This window comes from Stegostoma tigrinum, chromosome 36 (genome assembly GCF_030684315.1).
Source record: "Stegostoma tigrinum isolate sSteTig4 chromosome 36, sSteTig4.hap1, whole genome shotgun sequence".
Lineage (NCBI taxonomy): Eukaryota > Metazoa > Chordata > Chondrichthyes > Orectolobiformes > Stegostomatidae > Stegostoma > Stegostoma tigrinum.
The window spans coordinates 18,382,905-18,401,050 of NC_081389.1; the positions used below are offsets into that span (position 1 = coordinate 18,382,905).

Consider the following 18,146-nt stretch of genomic DNA (forward strand, 5'->3'; position numbering starts at 1 on the left):
TAAGCAAATTCTCAAACACCATGGCCATTGTCAGATTTTCTGTGACATTTTTCATTGAAATGTTTGGGCATTGTGCAAACCAAGAAGCCATTAGGTGGTATTATACAAGTACAATGGAAAGGACATGATTGAACTGGAAAGAGGGCAGAGGTGATCCAACAGGATGTGCCTGGGATGAAAGGTCTCAGTTATGAGGAGAGGATGAATAGATTGAGCTTGTTTTCCTTGGAGCACAAGAGGGTGAAGGGTGGGTTTGGTGGGAATCTGATTGAGGTACATTAAATATAGGAGATATACACACGGTAGATGGAGAAAATCTTTTCCCCATGACAAACATGTCTAAGAACAGAGGCTATAAAGCTAAGGTGAAGAGCTAGTGCTTTGGAGGTAAGCTGTGTAAGGACGTTTTCACCTAGAGGGTGGTAGAAATAAGGAATGTGCTGCCTGAAGGTGGTGGAGGCAGCTACTCTTAGAAACCTTATAGAAGTTTATAAAATAATGACAGGCATAGGTACAGTTAATGGTTGGTGTCTTTTTCCTAGGATGGGGGATTTCAAGACTAGGGGGCGCATTTTTAAGGTGAGAGGAGAGAGATTCACAAAAAAACATGGGGGCAATTTTTTTTACACAGAGGGTGATTCACATGTGGAATGAACTTCCTGAGGAGGTGGTGGATGTGGGTACAGTTACAACATTTTAAGACATTTGGATAAGTACATGAATAGGAAAGGTTTGGAGGGAGGAGCAGGCAGGTGGGGCTAGTTTAGTTTGGGATTATGTTCGACGTGGGCTGGTTGGGCCGAAAGATCTACTTCTGTGCGGAATGACTTTATTTGACTGTATGATTCTTGCAACATATAAGGAGCATCTGGATAAAATGCCAGGGCATAGAAGGGTCAGGACCCAGTGTAGGTAAATGGTGTTTGTTGGCATAGACATTGTGGGCCGAAGGGGCTTTTTCTATGCTGTATGACTCTATAATGTCGCCACGTTTGGAAGTTTAGACGTGAGGGTGTGGTTTTGCTTTTGGATTTAATGCACATGAGGGAGGGTACAATTGTTGCTTTACAACCTTGGGATACTTTGCAATTTTCCTCCATTTGTACATTTCCAAATAAATTTCTTTGCTGTTAAACTCATGCTGAATTCCATGGCATTTCCTCTTGTTCCCTTTATGTCTGCATGTTGATGCTGTTGTAACAAGCAATGTTCACATACTTTCACCCCATTGACTTCAAATGCCTCAGGCTCAGGTTACACGTCATGACACAATGCTGTAATATTCGAACACCTTTTGCAGAATATTTGTTGTCAGTGAAGCTTTTAAAAACACACCCTGGATTTAAAGTAATGAATCACCGTGTCTCTGGGATATTTCAAGGTGGATTTGCTGTGGGTGATAGCCACAGTTCTCACTAAAGAGGTTGAAACTGCTGCCTGGGAAAGTATGACAGGGCAGACACCGTGACACAGATTTACAAGGCAGAATGACCACACAGCCTATTTCACACTGGGTAGGGACGGCAGTTTCCTTCCCTAAAGGACATTAGTGAACCAAATGGGGTTTTCCAACAATTGACAATCAATTCATGATCATTAGACTCTTAATTCCAGATTTTATTTGTACTAAATTCAAATTCCACCATCTGCCATGACAGGATTCAAACCCAGGAGCCCAGAATATTATCTAGGTCTCTGGACTAACAGTTCAACAGTAGTAAGGCTAGGCCATCAGCTCCTCTGACCTACATTAGAAACTTATTCAAGATATTCCTCCATGTGGAGGTCAACGTTTGAACTGGCTGCCATTCAAATTCATAGTTGTTGGGAATGTAAATTCCCTGAAGCACCAATTTACAATGCAATCTTTCCCCAAATCTTAACTTTTAATCTGAATCATTCCTTCCTTCACTGAGTTGTTTTTGAGTGATAGTCAGGTGCATTGAAACCAGCCCTGGAGGGAACAACAGTACAACACCTTAGAACACCTGCATGCAGCCAAGTGGGTCAGCTGAACTTGAAAACACTTCAGCTTGTGTTAGTTACTTGTAGTTACTGTGGTCTCACCTTAAATTGGCATGTTGGAACTTAACCAAAGTAGTAATTGATGTCTCACAGAGATATAATCTGTCATCATATCCCTAATCACACTTGTTGAAAGTTGCAAACATGTTTACTGCTAATACCACTCCTGTTCAATAAACTAGTCACTAGGAGAGGTTTTAAAACTTCTTATTTCAAATAAGTGGAGATGCAAGAATAGAACCATATCCCACTGCTGTTAATGGTGGCCCTGTCTTCCCTGAGCCCCTGTCCATGTACAAATCTGAGTATCCTGTATAAGGGGTCCTCAGAATCATTTTAGCTCAGTACTAGATAACTGGTGTGTAAGATATTTGGCGCCTCTCACTCTTATTGCAACCCTCACTTCCCCGTAGCTCATAAATTTAATGATGTTATGGTCTTCACACTAAAGCATATCAGAGGGATTGACAGAGTTTGCACTCTACTGTCACTTGAAATGTCCTCAATTGATGCTCGGCAGCATACAACAGGTAGCATCCAGGCCACCCCCCTGTCAAACTTGTGCAGTCGATGAATACCACAGTGTTGTCACTGACAGGTGTAGAGATAGTAAGAACTGCCGATGCTGGAGACAGAGGTAACACAGTGTGGAGCTGAGGAACACAGCAGGCCAGGCAGCACCAGAGGAGCAGGCAAGCTGGCATTTCGGAAGAAGGGTCCTGACCCGAAATGTCAGCTTTCTTTCTCCTCTGATGCTGCCTGATTGCTGACAGGTGTACACAGTGTGCGTCCAGCTCCCCAACACTCCCACCTCCCCACGTGTCCATTATCTGGGCACAATCAAATTTCTGGAGCCTCATATAAATACTTTTAGTTTCTTTTACTGAACTATCAAAGCAAATATGCCATTCGGATTTGTGCATGCTGTTTCACATCACATCTCCACTAGTGCCCAGTGCCAAGATACGCAGACTGAAATTAAAAAAACTATTGGTTACCAGCCGCAGATCTCCGGGAGAGTGGGCCACAACCGATAGGTTTTCCAGCTTCGCCATTCCTAGTCTCTCAGCCTAAAACGGGGGCTGCCTTTTAAATTTGTAAAGTTAGATAACTGTTCAAATATGTTTTTATCTCTCTGTTGTCCTTGAAGTAAAGCTGACTTGGAATCCCTGCTGCCCACCTCCCTCCAACTTTGTGATTCAAAGTCCACCATTGGCAACTGCAGACTATTTACACAATCCGTTCTTTGACGCGGTTAGGTTTTGCAAAATTTGCCCCAAAATTTTGTTGATTTGTGATCAATAATTACATAGTGCAGAAGGCCATGATGTGATGTTTGATTGCTAACCTGTCCTTGCTGTTCTCTTTCTAATGAGCTTTGAATGTCACACTTGGTCATAAAGAAAAATCATTGCATTATACAGCATTTATGTTCCAACCCAAAGTATGTTATTGCCGATTTATCAGTAGATTAAAGTGTCTCACTTCACTTAGATATTGTGGCCACTAATTTCCACTCAGCCAGGTCCCAGAAACAGAAATAATCTAAATTACCTGATTTTTGGGTTTTTTTTAGGAATGTTAAGGAAAATATATTGACCAAGACCTCCCAATCTCCATTGAATGGTCCCATGGGATTATCTTTGATCTTGTTGGGCCACTAAAGAATATTTACAGAGCCTTCTGAGAAGAGGAAAATATCAACTGTCTCTAAGTACCATCTTAATGTGGCTTCCTCTCGCCTGAAATTGTGAGAGAAAGCAAATTCATGTAATATTGCATTGCTTCCCGTGATGGTGTATATGAAAAACCTGTTGTAACACATTGTACTGCAAGGGTCTTTAATGTTCAACTAATAGGTCAGGTGTTGTCTCAGTTTATGATAATCTCCAAATGATGACACGTCTGAAAGTGTGACACCGCCTCATTTCTGTACAGAGAGTGACAATCAAGATTTTGTTCGTCCTGTGGGGATGTGCTCATTTGTTTCCCCTAATGATACCCTGTTCCCAAACAGTAAAACAGATAATCACTGCCAAGTCAATGTGCCATATCAGCCATATAAGAGCTGGCTCAAGTGACTGAGTTGTGAGGTGTAGGGGGCTTTTAAGCCTTCCTGACAAATGAAAGGGTTTAATGCCCTACTCTGTATCTGGTTGTCTGTGAATATAATTGGTTGTCTTTGGTGGAGGATGAGGCTCATTTCGGACTTGGTCTACTTGGGATCTGCAAACGATGATCAGTTTTGACTTTTACTTTGTAGTTTTCACCTTGTGGGGTAGATTGAAGTGAGAAGATTAAGAACATGGGAGCTACACTGCAAGAGAAACATTCAATATTAAATGAATCCCTATCAATGCATCTGCATATGGCCTTCCTTCCCATGTGATGCATCAAATAATAATATGTAGACTGGGTTAATAGAGGAGGTTGGACAATAAGAATTGACATTGCAGTTTTTGTGAATATTTGGAAAATTGTACTGGCTCCCAAAGCAGCTTTTCTAGCTCTGCGTGCCTGTGGTTGAGAGATCGGCAATTGCAGCTTCCTAGTCCCAGAATGGATAGTGGAACTTGGGTGGCAAGATAACTAAAATAAATTTTAAAGTTTCTTCGAAAATAAGAAAGCCATTACTCCTTTGTCTTCTACTTCTTTAGATTCTCAAAGTATCTGAAGGGACTGCACTGGGAAGTTCTAAACATTGCAACTTCTATCAAACTTCTTCTGCTGGCATAGCTCAGTGGGCAGATATTAATCCAAAAGATCAAAGATTTCTGAAAAAAGAGAGGCGTGGTGCTGAAACTTTTGGTTGGCCACACATCAGGACAGCAGCAAGAATTTTAAATTATTAAATTACACCGCTGGAAAAACCAGGTGCCCTTTGGTAGGCAATGGATTCTGATTTGTTACATTGCTGCCATGGAGAAATGAAGTGCCCTGAAGTATTTGCTTAAATTCAAAAGGAGCAAGTCAATTCTGATTGGGCACCAAGGCCACAGGGAACGCAACAAGGAACAAACTTTTGTTCAAATTGAAAAAGTCAATGCCTGGACAAAGATATCCAGCTCCCTGGAATTTCTTCTGCAAACCTTCTGTCTCTTCCTGTCTCTCCTTCTTTAAGATGCTCCTTAAAATCTACTTCTTCAGCCAAGTTTGCAGTCTTTCTTCCCAAGTATCATGGGTCAATTTATCATGCGTGAATGATATCAATTTTTTTCTGTGTGATAACTCTCCAGTGAAGTGTCTTTAGAAATATTTTTGTACTAAATTGTGTAGAATACACGTTATTCTTGATTTTTAATTATTGTCCTCTAGGTGATTAGTAGCTGTTGCCTGTGTTATTGTAGTGTTGGGCTCAAAAGTTATACCTTCAAACCAGGTCGTTTAGACTAGATTAGATTCCCTACAGTGTGGAAGCAGGCCCTTCGACTCAACAAGCCCACACCAGCCCTTGGAGCATCCCACCCAAACCCATCCCCTTATAACCCACACACCCCTGAACACTACAGGCAATTAAGCATGGCCAATCCACCTAACCTGCACATCTTTGGACAATGTTTAAGAGTTGAGTGCACACAGCATTCAGCAATTGAAACAAAGTGGTGAAGTATAACAAAATAGGTCTGGTGTAAAAAAACATGCCTGCTTTGGCCGGGAGATAACTGCACGTCCTTTTGATTGTCTGTGGGAAGCATATTTCTTTGGAGTTAACGCAGGGCCGCCTGGAGATGTTTTCAACTTATTTAATCCACAAAGGAATACCTGGAAAAGTATTGTAAGAATTTGAAAATAGAGGTTCAACGCATAATCTTAGATTCAGAATGTTATTACTTTCAGGAACTGGACTTGTCACCATTGTGCTCTGGTTCATGAGACAGTACCATGGAATCTGAGTCAGACTTCCAAACACCACCATCACCAAAGTTCCTGACAGATAAAAGGGAGATTTAATTGTTTGTGTATGTAGATATATTATGTAGTTTAAGATAACAGATACATTCATTAGTTTGTATGTGTATCGAATACATATTATGTATTCATTATATATATATTACGTATAATATATGTATTATGTACATATTTGTGTGGTTGCGTTACCTGAAACACTACCCAGGTAGTGTCTCCCACCCATCCCCCTCCTCTAACCAAAAAAAAGGTTCTGTGTGCCTGATTGGTAAGGTAACAAGTTTATTTTTTATTCTTTATTTTTTAAGTCTTGGGAATTTAGAATAATGGGAACGGAGGTCAGGGCAGTTGAATGTTCCTCCTGCAGAATGTGGGAGGTAAGGGTCACCACTAGTGTCCCTGCTGACTACATCTGCGGGAAGTGCACCCAACTCCAGCTCCTCGAAAACCGCGTTAGGGAACTGGAGCTGGAGCTGTATGAACTTCGGATCATTCGGGAGGCAGAGGGGGTTATTGAGAGGATTTACAGAGAGGTAGTCACTCCGCAAGTACAGGAAAAAGGCAGATGGGTTACGGTCAGGGGACGGAAAGGGAACTGGCAGGCACTTCAGGGATCCGCTGTGGCCATTCCCCTCAACAATAAGTATACCGTTTTGGATACTGTTGGGGGGGACAACTTACCAGGGGAAAGCAGTGGGGCACAGGTCTCTGGCACAGAGTCTGTCCCTGCTGCTCAGAAGGGAAGGGGGAAGAGGAGCAGAGCATTAGTCATTGGGGACTCCATAGTCAGGGGCACAGGTAGGAGGTTCTGTGGGGTATTTACGGAATAAAAGAATGACAAAAGTAAGATTAGGCCCAATCAAGGATAGTAGTGGTAAGTTGTGTGTGGAGTCAGATGAGATAGGAGAAGCGCTAAATGAATATTTTTCAACATTATTCACTCTAGAAAATGACAATGTTGTCGAAGAGAATACTGAGATACAGGCTACTAGACTAGGTGGGATTGAGGTTCACAAGGAAGAGGTATTAGAAATCCTAGAGAGGGTGAAGATAGATAGGTCCCCTGGGCCAGATGGGATTTATCCTCGGATCCTCTGGGAAGCCAGGGAGGAGATTGCCGAGCCTTTGGCATTGATCTTTAACTCGTCATTGTCTACAGGAATAGTGCCAGATGACTGGAGGGTAGCAAATGTGGTTCCCCTGTTCAAGAAGGGGAGTAGAGACAACCCTGGTAATTATAGACCAGTGAGCCTTACCTCAGTTGTTGGTAAAGTGTTGGAAAAGGTTATAAGGGATAGGATTTATAATCATCTAGAAAAGAATAAATTGATTAGGGATAGTCAGCACGGTTTTGTGAAGGGAAGGCCGTGCCTCACAAACCTTATTGAGTTCTTTGAGAAGGTGACCAAACAAGTAGATGAGAGTAAACCAGTTGATGTGGTGTATATGGATTTCAGCAAGGTGTTCGATAAGGTTCCCCACAATAGGCTATTATACAAAATGCGGAGGAATGGGATTGTGGGAGATATAGCAGTTTGGATCGGAAATTGGCTTGCTGAAAGAAGACAGAGGGTGGTAGTTGATGGGAAATGTTCATCCTGGAGACCAGTTACTAGTGGTGTACCACAAGGCTCGGTGTTGGGTCCACTGCTGTTTGTCATTTTTATAAATGACCTGGATGAGGGCGTAGAAGGATGGGTTAGTAAATTTGCAGACGACACTAAGGTCGGTGGAGTTGTGGATAGTGACGAAGGATGCTGTAGGTTGCAGAGAGACATAGATAAGCTGCAGAGCTGGGCTGAGAGGTGGCAAATGGAGGTTAATGCAGACAAGTGTGAGGTGATTCACTTTGGTAGGAGTAAACGGAAGGCAAACTATTGGGCTAATGGTAAGATTCTTAGCAGTGTAGATGAGCAGAGAGATCTTGGTGTCCATGTACACAGGTCCTTGAAAGTTTCCACCCAGGTTGACCGGGCTGTGAAGAAGGCATACAGTGTTTTAGCTTTTATTAATAGAGGGATCGAGTTCCGGAACCAAGAGGTTATGGTGAAGCTGTACAAAACTCTGGTGCGGCCGCGCTTGGAGTATTGTGTACAGTTCTGGTCACCGCATTATAAGAAGGATGTGGAAGCTTTGGAAAGGGTGCAAAGGAGATTTACTAGGATGTTGCCTGGTATGGAAGGAAGGTCTTTGGAGGAAAGGCTGAGGGACTTGAGGCTGTTTTCATTTGAGAGAAGACGGTTAAGAGGTGACTTAATTGAAACATATAAAATAATCAGAGGGTTAGATAGGGTGGATAGGGAGAGCCTTTTTCCTAGGATGGTGACGGTGAGCATGAGGGGGCATAGCTTTAAAGTGAGGGGTGAAAGATATAGGACAGATGTCAGAGGTAGTTTCTTTACTCAGAGAGTAGTAAGGGAATGGAACGCTTTGCCTGCAACGGTAGTAGATTCGCCAACTTTAGGTACGTTTAAGTTGTCATTGGACAAGCATATGGATATACATGGAATAGTGTAGGTTAGATGGGCTTGAGATCGGTGTGACAGGTCGGCACAACATCGAGAGCCGAAGGGTCTATACTGTGCTGTAATGTTCTATGTTCTATGTAGATGAAGCTCATAAATTTGCTTCTTATTAAATTGCACATGTTCTCTTGTATTCATTTTGATCTGACCTCAAAGAACCCATGAGGAACTTTCAGCCGAATCAATACATAGGTCATAGTACTTAAACAGAGTCCAAGTCCTCACTTTTAGAGAGAGCATTATTTGAATTAGATTACCTACAGTATGGAAACAGGCCCTTCGGCCCATCAAGTCACACTGCCCCTTGGAGCATCCCACCCAGACCCATCCCCCTATAACCCACACACCCCTGAACACGATGGGCAATTTAGCATGGCCAATCCACTTAGCCTGCACATCTTTGGACTGTGGGAGGAAACTGGAGCACCCGGAGGAAACCCACGCAGACACAGAGAGAATGTGCAAACTCTGCACAGACAGTTACCCGAGGCTGGAATCGAACCCGGGTCTCTGGCGCTGTGAGGCTGCAGTGCTAACCACTGAGCCACCATGCCCTCCCAAATTAGCTGCAGTGTAAAGAACACGGATCCACTGTTCAGTAGCTCCTGGTATTTACACAACCAATTCAAAAGCCATCAACCTTTAACTAATATATCCATCATTTCTACCCTCATTTTATTACAGTTCATGCAAGGGGCTCTTGTGCCACAGTGACTGTGTCCCCACCTCTGGGCCAAGAGGCCATGGCTCAAGGCCCATTCATTCCAGAGGTGTGTACGATCATCATTGAAGAGGTTGCACAGAAAGTATTTTAGGAGGTAAAAGCCTGGAAGGCAACCAATTAGCTGCAATGTTGTCCAACAATGCAGCATGAAATTGGAGTGAAGATAAAATTGAATCATTTATTGTCACGTCTATTCAATCGAAAATACAGTGTAAAATGTGTACCATTGCCATGAATAGGCACCATTCTCTTGACCTTAAAATAAAACATAAAGACAGATGAATTAAAGTCAGTCCAACATTTCCTTCTCTGCTGCACATGTCCCACTCTGGGCTACAACTACCCACACCCTGCACAGGCGAGAGCCCTGCTCCACGGTACACCAGCCCACACCATGCACAAGCGAGAGTCCTGCTCCAGGATACACCAGCCCACACCATGAACAAGCGAGAGCCCTGCTCCACGCTACACCAGCCCACACCATGCACAAGCGAGAGTCCTGCTCCAGGATACACCAGCCCACACCATGAACAAGCGAGAGCCCTGCTCCACGCTACACCAGCCCACACCATGCACAAGCGAGAGTCCTGCTCCAGGATACACCAGCCCACACCATGAACAAGCGAGAGCCCTGCTCCACGCTACACCAGCCCACACCATGCACAAGCGAGAGTCCTGCTCCAGGATACACCAGCCCACACCATGAACAAGCGAGAGCCCTGCTCCACGCTACACCAGCCCACACCATGCACAAGCGAGAGTCCTGCTCCAGGATACACCAGCCCACACCATGAACAAGCGAGAGCCCTGCTCCACGCTACACCAGCCCACACCATGCACAAGCGAGAGTCCTGCTCCAGGATACACCAGCCCACACCATGAACAAGCGAGAGCCCTGCTCCACGCTACACCAGCCCACACCAAGCACAAGTGAGAGACTTGTTCCAGGCAACACCAGCCCACACCATGCACAAGCGAGAGTCCTGCTCCACGCTACACAGGCCCACGCCATGAACAAGCGAAGGTCCTGCTCCACGCTACACAGGCCCACACCATGAACAAGCGAGATTCCAGGTCGAGGCTACACCAGCCCGCACCATGCACAAGCAAGAGTCCTGCTCCAGGCGACACCAGCCCACATCGTGCACAAGTGAGAGTCCTGACCCAGGCGACACCGGCCAACATCATGCACCAGCAAGAGTCCTGCTCCAGGCAAGACCAGCCCACACCATGCACAAGTGAGAGTCCTGCTCCAGGATACACCGGCCCACACAAAGCACAAGTGAGAGTCCTGCTCCAGGCTACACAAGCCCACACCATGCACAAGCGAGAGCCCTGCTCCAGGCTACACCAGCCCACACCATGCACAAGTGAGAGGCCTGCTCCAGGATATATCAGCCCATACCATGCACAAGCGAGAGTCCTGCTCCAGGCTACACCAGCCCAACCCATGCACAAGCGAGAGTCCTGCTCCAGGCTACATCAGCTCACAACATGACCAAGCGAGAGTCCTGCTCTAGGCTACACCAGCCCACACCATGCACGAGTGAGAGTCCTGCTCGAGGCTACACCAGCCCACAGCATGACCAAGTGAGAGTCCTGCTGCAGGCGACACCAGCTCACACCATGAACAAGCGCGAGCGATGCTCCAGGCTACACCAGCCCACATCCAGCACAAGTGAGAGTCCTGTTCCGGGCTACTCAAGTCCACACCATGCACAAGCGAGAGTCCTGCTGCAGTCTAAACAAGCCCACATCATAAACAAGCAAGGGTCCTTCTCCAGGCTACACCAGCACACACCATGGACAATTGAGAGTCCAGCTCCAGACTACACCGCCCCACACCGTTCACAAGCGAGAGTCCTGCTCCAGGCTACACCAGACCAACCCATGCACAAGCGAGACTCCTGCTCCAGGCTACACCACCCCACACCATGCACAAGCGAGAGTCCTGCTCCAGGCTACAGCAGCACACACCATGCACAAGCGAGAGCCCTGCTCCAGAATACACCAGCCCACAGCATGCACACGCGAGAATCCTGCTGCTGGCTACCTCAGCCCATATCATGAACGAGCGAGAGTCCTGCTCCGGCATACACCAGCTCAACCCATGCACAAGCGAGAGTCCTGATCCAGGCTGCATCAACTCACACCATGCACAAGCGAGAGCCCTGCTCCAGGCTACACCAGCACACACCATGCACCAGCGAGAGTCCTGCTCAAGGCTACACCAGCACACACCATGCACAAGCGAGAGTCCTGCTCCAGAATACACCAGCCCACATCATGCACAAGTGAGAATTCTGATCCAGGCTACACCACCCCACACCATGCTCAAGCGAGAGTCCTGCTCCAGGTTAAAGCACCCCACACCATGCTCAAGCGAGATTCCTGCTCCAGGCTACTCCAGCTCAACCCATGCACAAGCGAGAGTCCTGCTCCAGGCTGCATCAGCTCACACCATGCACAAGCGAGAGTCCTGCTCCAGGCTAGACCAGCACACACCATGCACAAGTGAGAGTCCTGCTCAAGGCTACACCAGCACACACCATGCACAAGCGAGAGTCCTGCTCCAGAATACACCAGCCCACACCATGCACAAGTGAGAATCCTGATCCAGGCTACACCAGCCCACACCATGACCAAGTGAGAGTCCTGCTCCAGGCTACACCAGCTCACACCATGAACAAGCGCAAGCGATGCTCCAGGCTACACCAGCCCACACCATGACCAAGTGAGAGTCCTGTTCCGGGCTACTCCAGCCCACACCATGCACAAGCGAGAGTCCTGCTGCAGTCTAAACAAGCCCACATCATAAACAAGCAAGGGTCCTTCTCCAGGCTACACCAGCCCACACCATGGACAATTGAGAGTCCAGCTCCAGACTACACCACCCCACACTGTTCACAAGCGAGAGTCCTGCTCCAGGCTACACCAGACCAACCCATGCACAAGCGAGACTCCTGCTCCAGGCTACACCACCCCACACCATGCACAAGCGAGAGTCCTGCTCCAGGCTACACCAGCACACACCATGCACAAGCGAGAGTCCTGCTCAAGACTACACCACCCCACACCATGCACAAGCGAGAGTCCTGCTCCAGGCTACACCACCCCACACCATGCACAAGCGAGAGTCCTGCTCCAGGCTACACCAGCACACACCATGCACAAGCGAGAGTCCTGCTCCAGGCTACATCAGCTCACACCATGCACAAGCAAGATCCCTGCTCCAGGCTACACCAGCCCACACCATGCACAAGCGAGAGTCCTGCTCCAGGCTACACCAGCACACACCAGGCACAAGCGAGAGTCATGCTCCAGGATACCCCAGCAGACACCATGCACAAGTGCGAGTGCTGCTCCAGGCTGCAACAGCCCACTCAAGCACAAGTGAGACTCCTCTTCCGGACGACACCAGACCACACCATGAACAAGCGAGAACCCTGCTCCAGGCTACACCAGCCCACACCATGCACAAGGGAGATTCCTGCTCTAAACTACACCAGCCCACACCATGCACGAGCGAGAGTCCTGTTCCAGCCTAACACCAGCCCACACCATGAACAAGCGAGAGTCCTGCTTCGGGGCACACCAGCCCACACCATGCACAAGCAAGAGTCCCATTCCAGGCTACACCAGCTCACACCATGCACAAGTGAGAGTCCTGCTCCAGGCTACACCAGTCCACACTATGAACAAGCGAGTGTCCTTCTCCAGGATACTCCAGCCCACACCATGCACAAGCGCGAGTGATGCTACAGGCTACACCAGCCCACATCAAGCACAAGTGAGAGTCCTCTTCCGGTCTACACCAGACCACACCATGCACAAGCGAGAGTCCTGCTCCAGGCTAAACCAGACCACACCATGCACAAGCGAGAGGCCTGCTCCGGGCTACACTAGCACACACCATGCACAAGTGAGAGCCCTTCTCCAGGCTACACCAGCCCACACCATGCACAAGCGAATGTCCGACGCAAGGCTACAATAGACCACACCATGAACAAGCGAGAGTCCTGCTCCAGGCTACACCAGACAACACCATGCACAAGCGAGAGGCCTTGTCCTGGCTACACCAGCCCACACCATGCAGAAGCAAGAGCCCTGTTCCAGGTTACACCAGCCACTACTATGCACAAGTGAGAGTCCTCCTCGAGGCTACACCAGCCCACACCATGACCAAGTGAGAGTCCTGCTCCAGGCTACACCAGCTCACACCGTGAACAAGCGCGAGCGATGCTCCAGGCTACACCAGCCAACATGCAGCACACGTGAGAGTCCCTTTCCGGGCTACTCCAGCCCACACCATGCACAAGCGAGAGTCCTGCTCCTGGCTACATCAGCCCATATTGTGAACAAGCGAGAGTCCTGCTCGAGTCGACACCAGCCCAGACCATGAACAAGCGAGAGTCCTGCTCCAGGCTACACCAGCCCAACCCATGCACAAGCGAGAGTCCTGCTCGGGTCGACACCAGCCCAAACCATGCACAAGCGAGAGCCCTGCTCCACGCTACACCATGCACAAGTGAGAGTCCTGCTCCAGGCTACACCACCCCACACCATTCACAAGCGAGAGTCCTGCTCCAGGCTACAGCAGCCCACACCATGCACAAGCGAGAGTCCTGCTCAAGACTACACCAGCACACACCATGAACAAGCGAGAGTCCTGCTCCAGAATACACCAGCCCACATCATGCACACGCGAGAATCCTGCTCCTGGCTACATCAGCCCATACCATGAACGAGCGAGAGTCCTGCTCAGGTCGACACCAGCCCAGACCATGAACAAGCGAGAGTCCTGCTCCAGGCTACACCACCCCACACCATGCTCAAGCGAGAGTCCTGCTCCAGGCTACACCACCCCACACCATGCACAGGCGAGAGTCCTGCTCCAGGCTGCATCAGCTCACACCATGCACAAGCAAGAGCCTTGCTCCAGGCTACACCAGCACACACCATGCACAAGCGAGAGTCCTGCTCAAGGCTACACCAGCATACACCATGCACAAGCGAGAGTCCTGCTCCAGAATACACCAGCCCACATCATGCACACGCGAGAATCCTGCTCCTGGCTACATCAGCCCATATCATGAACGAGCGAGAGTCCTGCTCAGGTCGACACCAGCCCAGACCATGAACAAGCGAGAGTCCTGCTCAGGTCGACACCACCCCACACCATGCTTAAGCGAGAGTCCTGCTCCAGGCTACACCACCCCACACCATGCACAAGCGAGAGTCCTGCTCCAGGCTACACCAGCTCGAACCATGCAGAAGTGAGAGTGTCCTGCTCCAGGCTACACCAGTCCACACTATGAACGAGCGTGTGTCCTTCTCCAGGATACTCCAGCCCACACCATGCACAAGCGCGAGTGATGCTCCAGGCTACACCAGCCCACATCAAGCACAAGTGAGAGTCCTCTTCCGGTCTACACCAGCCCACACCATGCACAAGCGAGCCCTGCTCGGGGCTACACCAGCCCACACCATGCACAAGCGAGAGTCCTGCTCCAGGCTAAACCAGACCACACCATGCACAAGCGAGAGGCCTGCTCCGGGCTACACTAGCACACACCATGCACAAGTGAGAGTCCTGCTCCAGGCTACATCTGCCCACACCATGAACAAGCGAGTGTCCTGCTCCAGGATACCCCAGCCCACACCATGCACAAGCGCGTGTGATGCTCCATATTACACCAGCCCACATCAAGCACAAGTGAGACTCCTCTTCCAGGCTCCACCAGACAACACCATGAACAAGCGAGAGCCCTTCTCTAGGCTACACCAGCCCACACCATGCACAAGCGAGAGTCCTGCTCCAGGCTCCATCAGCTCACACCATGCACAAGCAAGAGCCCTGTTCCAGGCTACTCCAGCGCACAAAATGCACAAGCGAGAGTCCTGCTTGGGTCTACACCAGCCCACACCATGCACAAGCGAGAGGCCCTGTCCTGGCTACACCAGCCCACACCATGCAGAAGCAAGAGCCCTGTCCCAGGTTACACCAGCCACTATTATGCACAAGTGAGAGTCCTGCTCGAGGCTACACCAGCCCACACCATGACCAAGTGAGAGTCCTGCTCCAGGCAACACCAGCTCACACCATGAACAAGCGCGTGCGATGCTCCAGGCTACACCAGCCCACATCCAGCACAAGTGAGAGTCCTGTTCCGGGCTACTCCAGCCCACACCATGCACAAGCAAGAGTCCTGCTGCAGTCTAAACAAGCCCACACCATAAACAAGCAAGGGTCCTTCTCCAGGCTACACCAGCCCACACCATGGACAATTCAGAGTCCAGCTCCAGGCTACACCACCCCACACCATTCACAAGCGAGAGTCCTGCTCCAGGCTACACCACCCCACACCATGCACAAGCGAGAGCCCTGCTCCAGGCTACACCAGCACACACCATGCACAAGAGAGAGTCCTGCTCAAGACTACACCAGCACACACCATGCACAAGTGAGAGCCGTGCTCCAGAATACACCAGCCCACATCATGCACAAGCGAGAATCCTGCTACTGGCTACATCAACCCATATCATGAACGAGCGAGAGTCCTGCTCAGGTCGACACCAGCCCACACCATGCACAAGCGAGAGTCCTGCTCCAGGCTAAACCAGACCACACCATGCACAAGCGAGAGGCCTGCTCCGGGCTACACTAGCACACACCATGCACAAGTGAGAGTCCTGCTCGAGGCTACACCAGCCCACACCATGACCAAGTGAGAGTCCTGCTCCAGGCAACACCAGCTCACACCATGAACAAGCGCGTGCGATGCTCCAGGCTACACCAGCCCACATCCAGCACAAGTGAGAGTCCTGTTCCGGGCTACTCCAGCCCACACCATGCACAAGCAAGAGTCCTGCTGCAGTCTAAACAAGCCCACACCATAAACAAGCAAGGGTCCTTCTCCAGGCTACACCAGCCCACACCATGGACAATTCAGAGTCCAGCTCCAGGCTACACCACCCCACACCATTCACAAGCGAGAGTCCTGCTCCAGGCTACACCACCCCACACCATGCACAAGCGAGAGCCCTGCTCCAGGCTACACCAGCACACACCATGCACAAGAGAGAGTCCTGCTCAAGACTACACCAGCACACACCATGCACAAGTGAGAGCCGTGCTCCAGAATACACCAGCCCACATCATGCACAAGCGAGAATCCTGCTACTGGCTACATCAACCCATATCATGAACGAGCGAGAGTCCTGCTCAGGTCGACACCAGCCCAGACCATGAACAAGCGAGAGTCCTGCTCCAGGCTACACCACCCCACACCATGCTCAAGCGAGAGTCTTGCTCCAGGCTACACCACCCCACACCATGCACAAGCGAGAGTCCTGCTCCAGGCTACACCAGCTCAACCCATGCATAAGCGAGAGTCCTGCTCCAGGCTGCATCAGCTCACACCATGCACAAGCGAGAGCCCTGCTCCAGGCTACACCAGCAGACACCATGCACAAGCGAGAGTCCTGCTCAAGACTACACTAGCACACACCATGCACAAGCGAGAGTCCTGCTCCAGAATACACCAGCCCACATCATGCACAAGCAAGAGCCCTGCTCCAGGCATGACCAGCCCACACCATGCACAAGCGAGAGTCCTGATCCAGGCTACATCAGCTCACACCATGCACAAGCAAGATCCCTGCTCCAGGCTACACCAGCCCACACCATGACCAAGTGAGAGTCCTGCTCCAGGCTACACCAGCTCACACCATGAACAAGCGCGAGCGATGCTCCAGGCTACACCAGCCCACACCCAGCACAAGTGAGAGTCCTGTTCTGGGTTACTCCAGCCCACACCATGCATAAGCGAGAGTCCTGCTGCAGTCTAAACAAGCCCACACCATAAACAAGCAAGGGTCCTTCTCCAGGCTATACCACCCCACACCATGAACAAGCGAGGGTCATTCTCCAGGCTACACCAGCCCACACCATGGACAATTGAGAGTCCAGCTCCAGGCTACACCACCCCACACCATGCACAAGCGAGAGTCCTGCTCCAGGATACATCAGCTCACAACATGACCAAGCGAGAGTCCTGCTCCAGGCTACACCAGCCCACACCATGCTGAAGTGAGAGTCCTGCTCCAGAATACACCAGCCCACATCATGCACAAGCGAAAATCCTGATCCTGGCTACATCAGCCCATATCATAAACAAGCGAGAGTCCTGCTCAGGTCGACACCAGCCCAGACCATGAACAAGCGAGAGTCCTGCTCCAGGCTACACCAGCTCACAACATGACCAAGCGAGATCCTGCTCCAGGCTACACCAGTCCACACCATGCTGAAGTGAGAGTCCTGCTCCAGAATACACCAGCCCACATCATGCACAAGCAAGAATCCTGCTCCTGGCTACATCAGCCCATATCGTGAACCAGCGAGAGTCCTGCTTGGGTCGACACCAGCCCAGACCATGACCAAGCGAGAGTCCTGCTCAGGCTACACCAGCTCACACCATGAACAAGCGCGAGCAATGCTCCAGGCTACACCAGCCCACATCCAGCACAAGTGAGAGTCCTGTTCCGGGCTACTCCAGCCCACACCATGCACAAGCGAGAGTCCTGCTGCAGTCTAAACAAGCCCACACCATAAACAAGCAAGGGTCCTTCTCCAGGTTACACAGGCCACACCATGGACAATTCAGAGTCCAGCTCCAGACTACACCAGCCCACACCATTCACAAGCGAGAGTCCTGCTCCAGGCTACACCACCCCACACCATGCACAAGCGAGAGTCCTGCTCCAGGCTACACCAGCACACACCATGCACAAGAGAGAGTCCTGCTCCAGAATACACCAGCCCACAGCATGCACACGCGAGAATCCTGCTGCTGGCTACATCAGCCCATATCATGAACGAGCGAGAGTCCTGCTCAAGACTACACCAGAACACACCATGCTCAAGCGAGAGTCCTGCTCCAGGCGACACCACCCCACACCATGCA

General features: G+C 49.7%; 1 protein-coding gene across 2 annotated transcripts in view; it reads right to left on the reverse strand.

Annotated features, from left to right (window-relative positions):
- The window catches only part of LOC125446832 (sorbitol dehydrogenase-like), a 41,508-nt gene extending 38,390 nt beyond the window's left edge, over positions 1-3,118 (reverse strand). The window contains exon 1 of one of the 2 annotated variants that reach the window (XM_048520719.2): positions 3,024-3,118. In XM_048520719.2, the coding sequence (XP_048376676.2) occupies positions 3,024-3,080 (57 nt within the window). In that variant the 5' untranslated portion in view covers positions 3,081-3,118. The remainder of the gene's footprint in view (positions 1-3,023) is intronic. The other variant, XM_048520720.2, reaches the window with a different exon arrangement.
- Between the last annotated feature and the right edge of the window lie 15,028 nt (positions 3,119-18,146).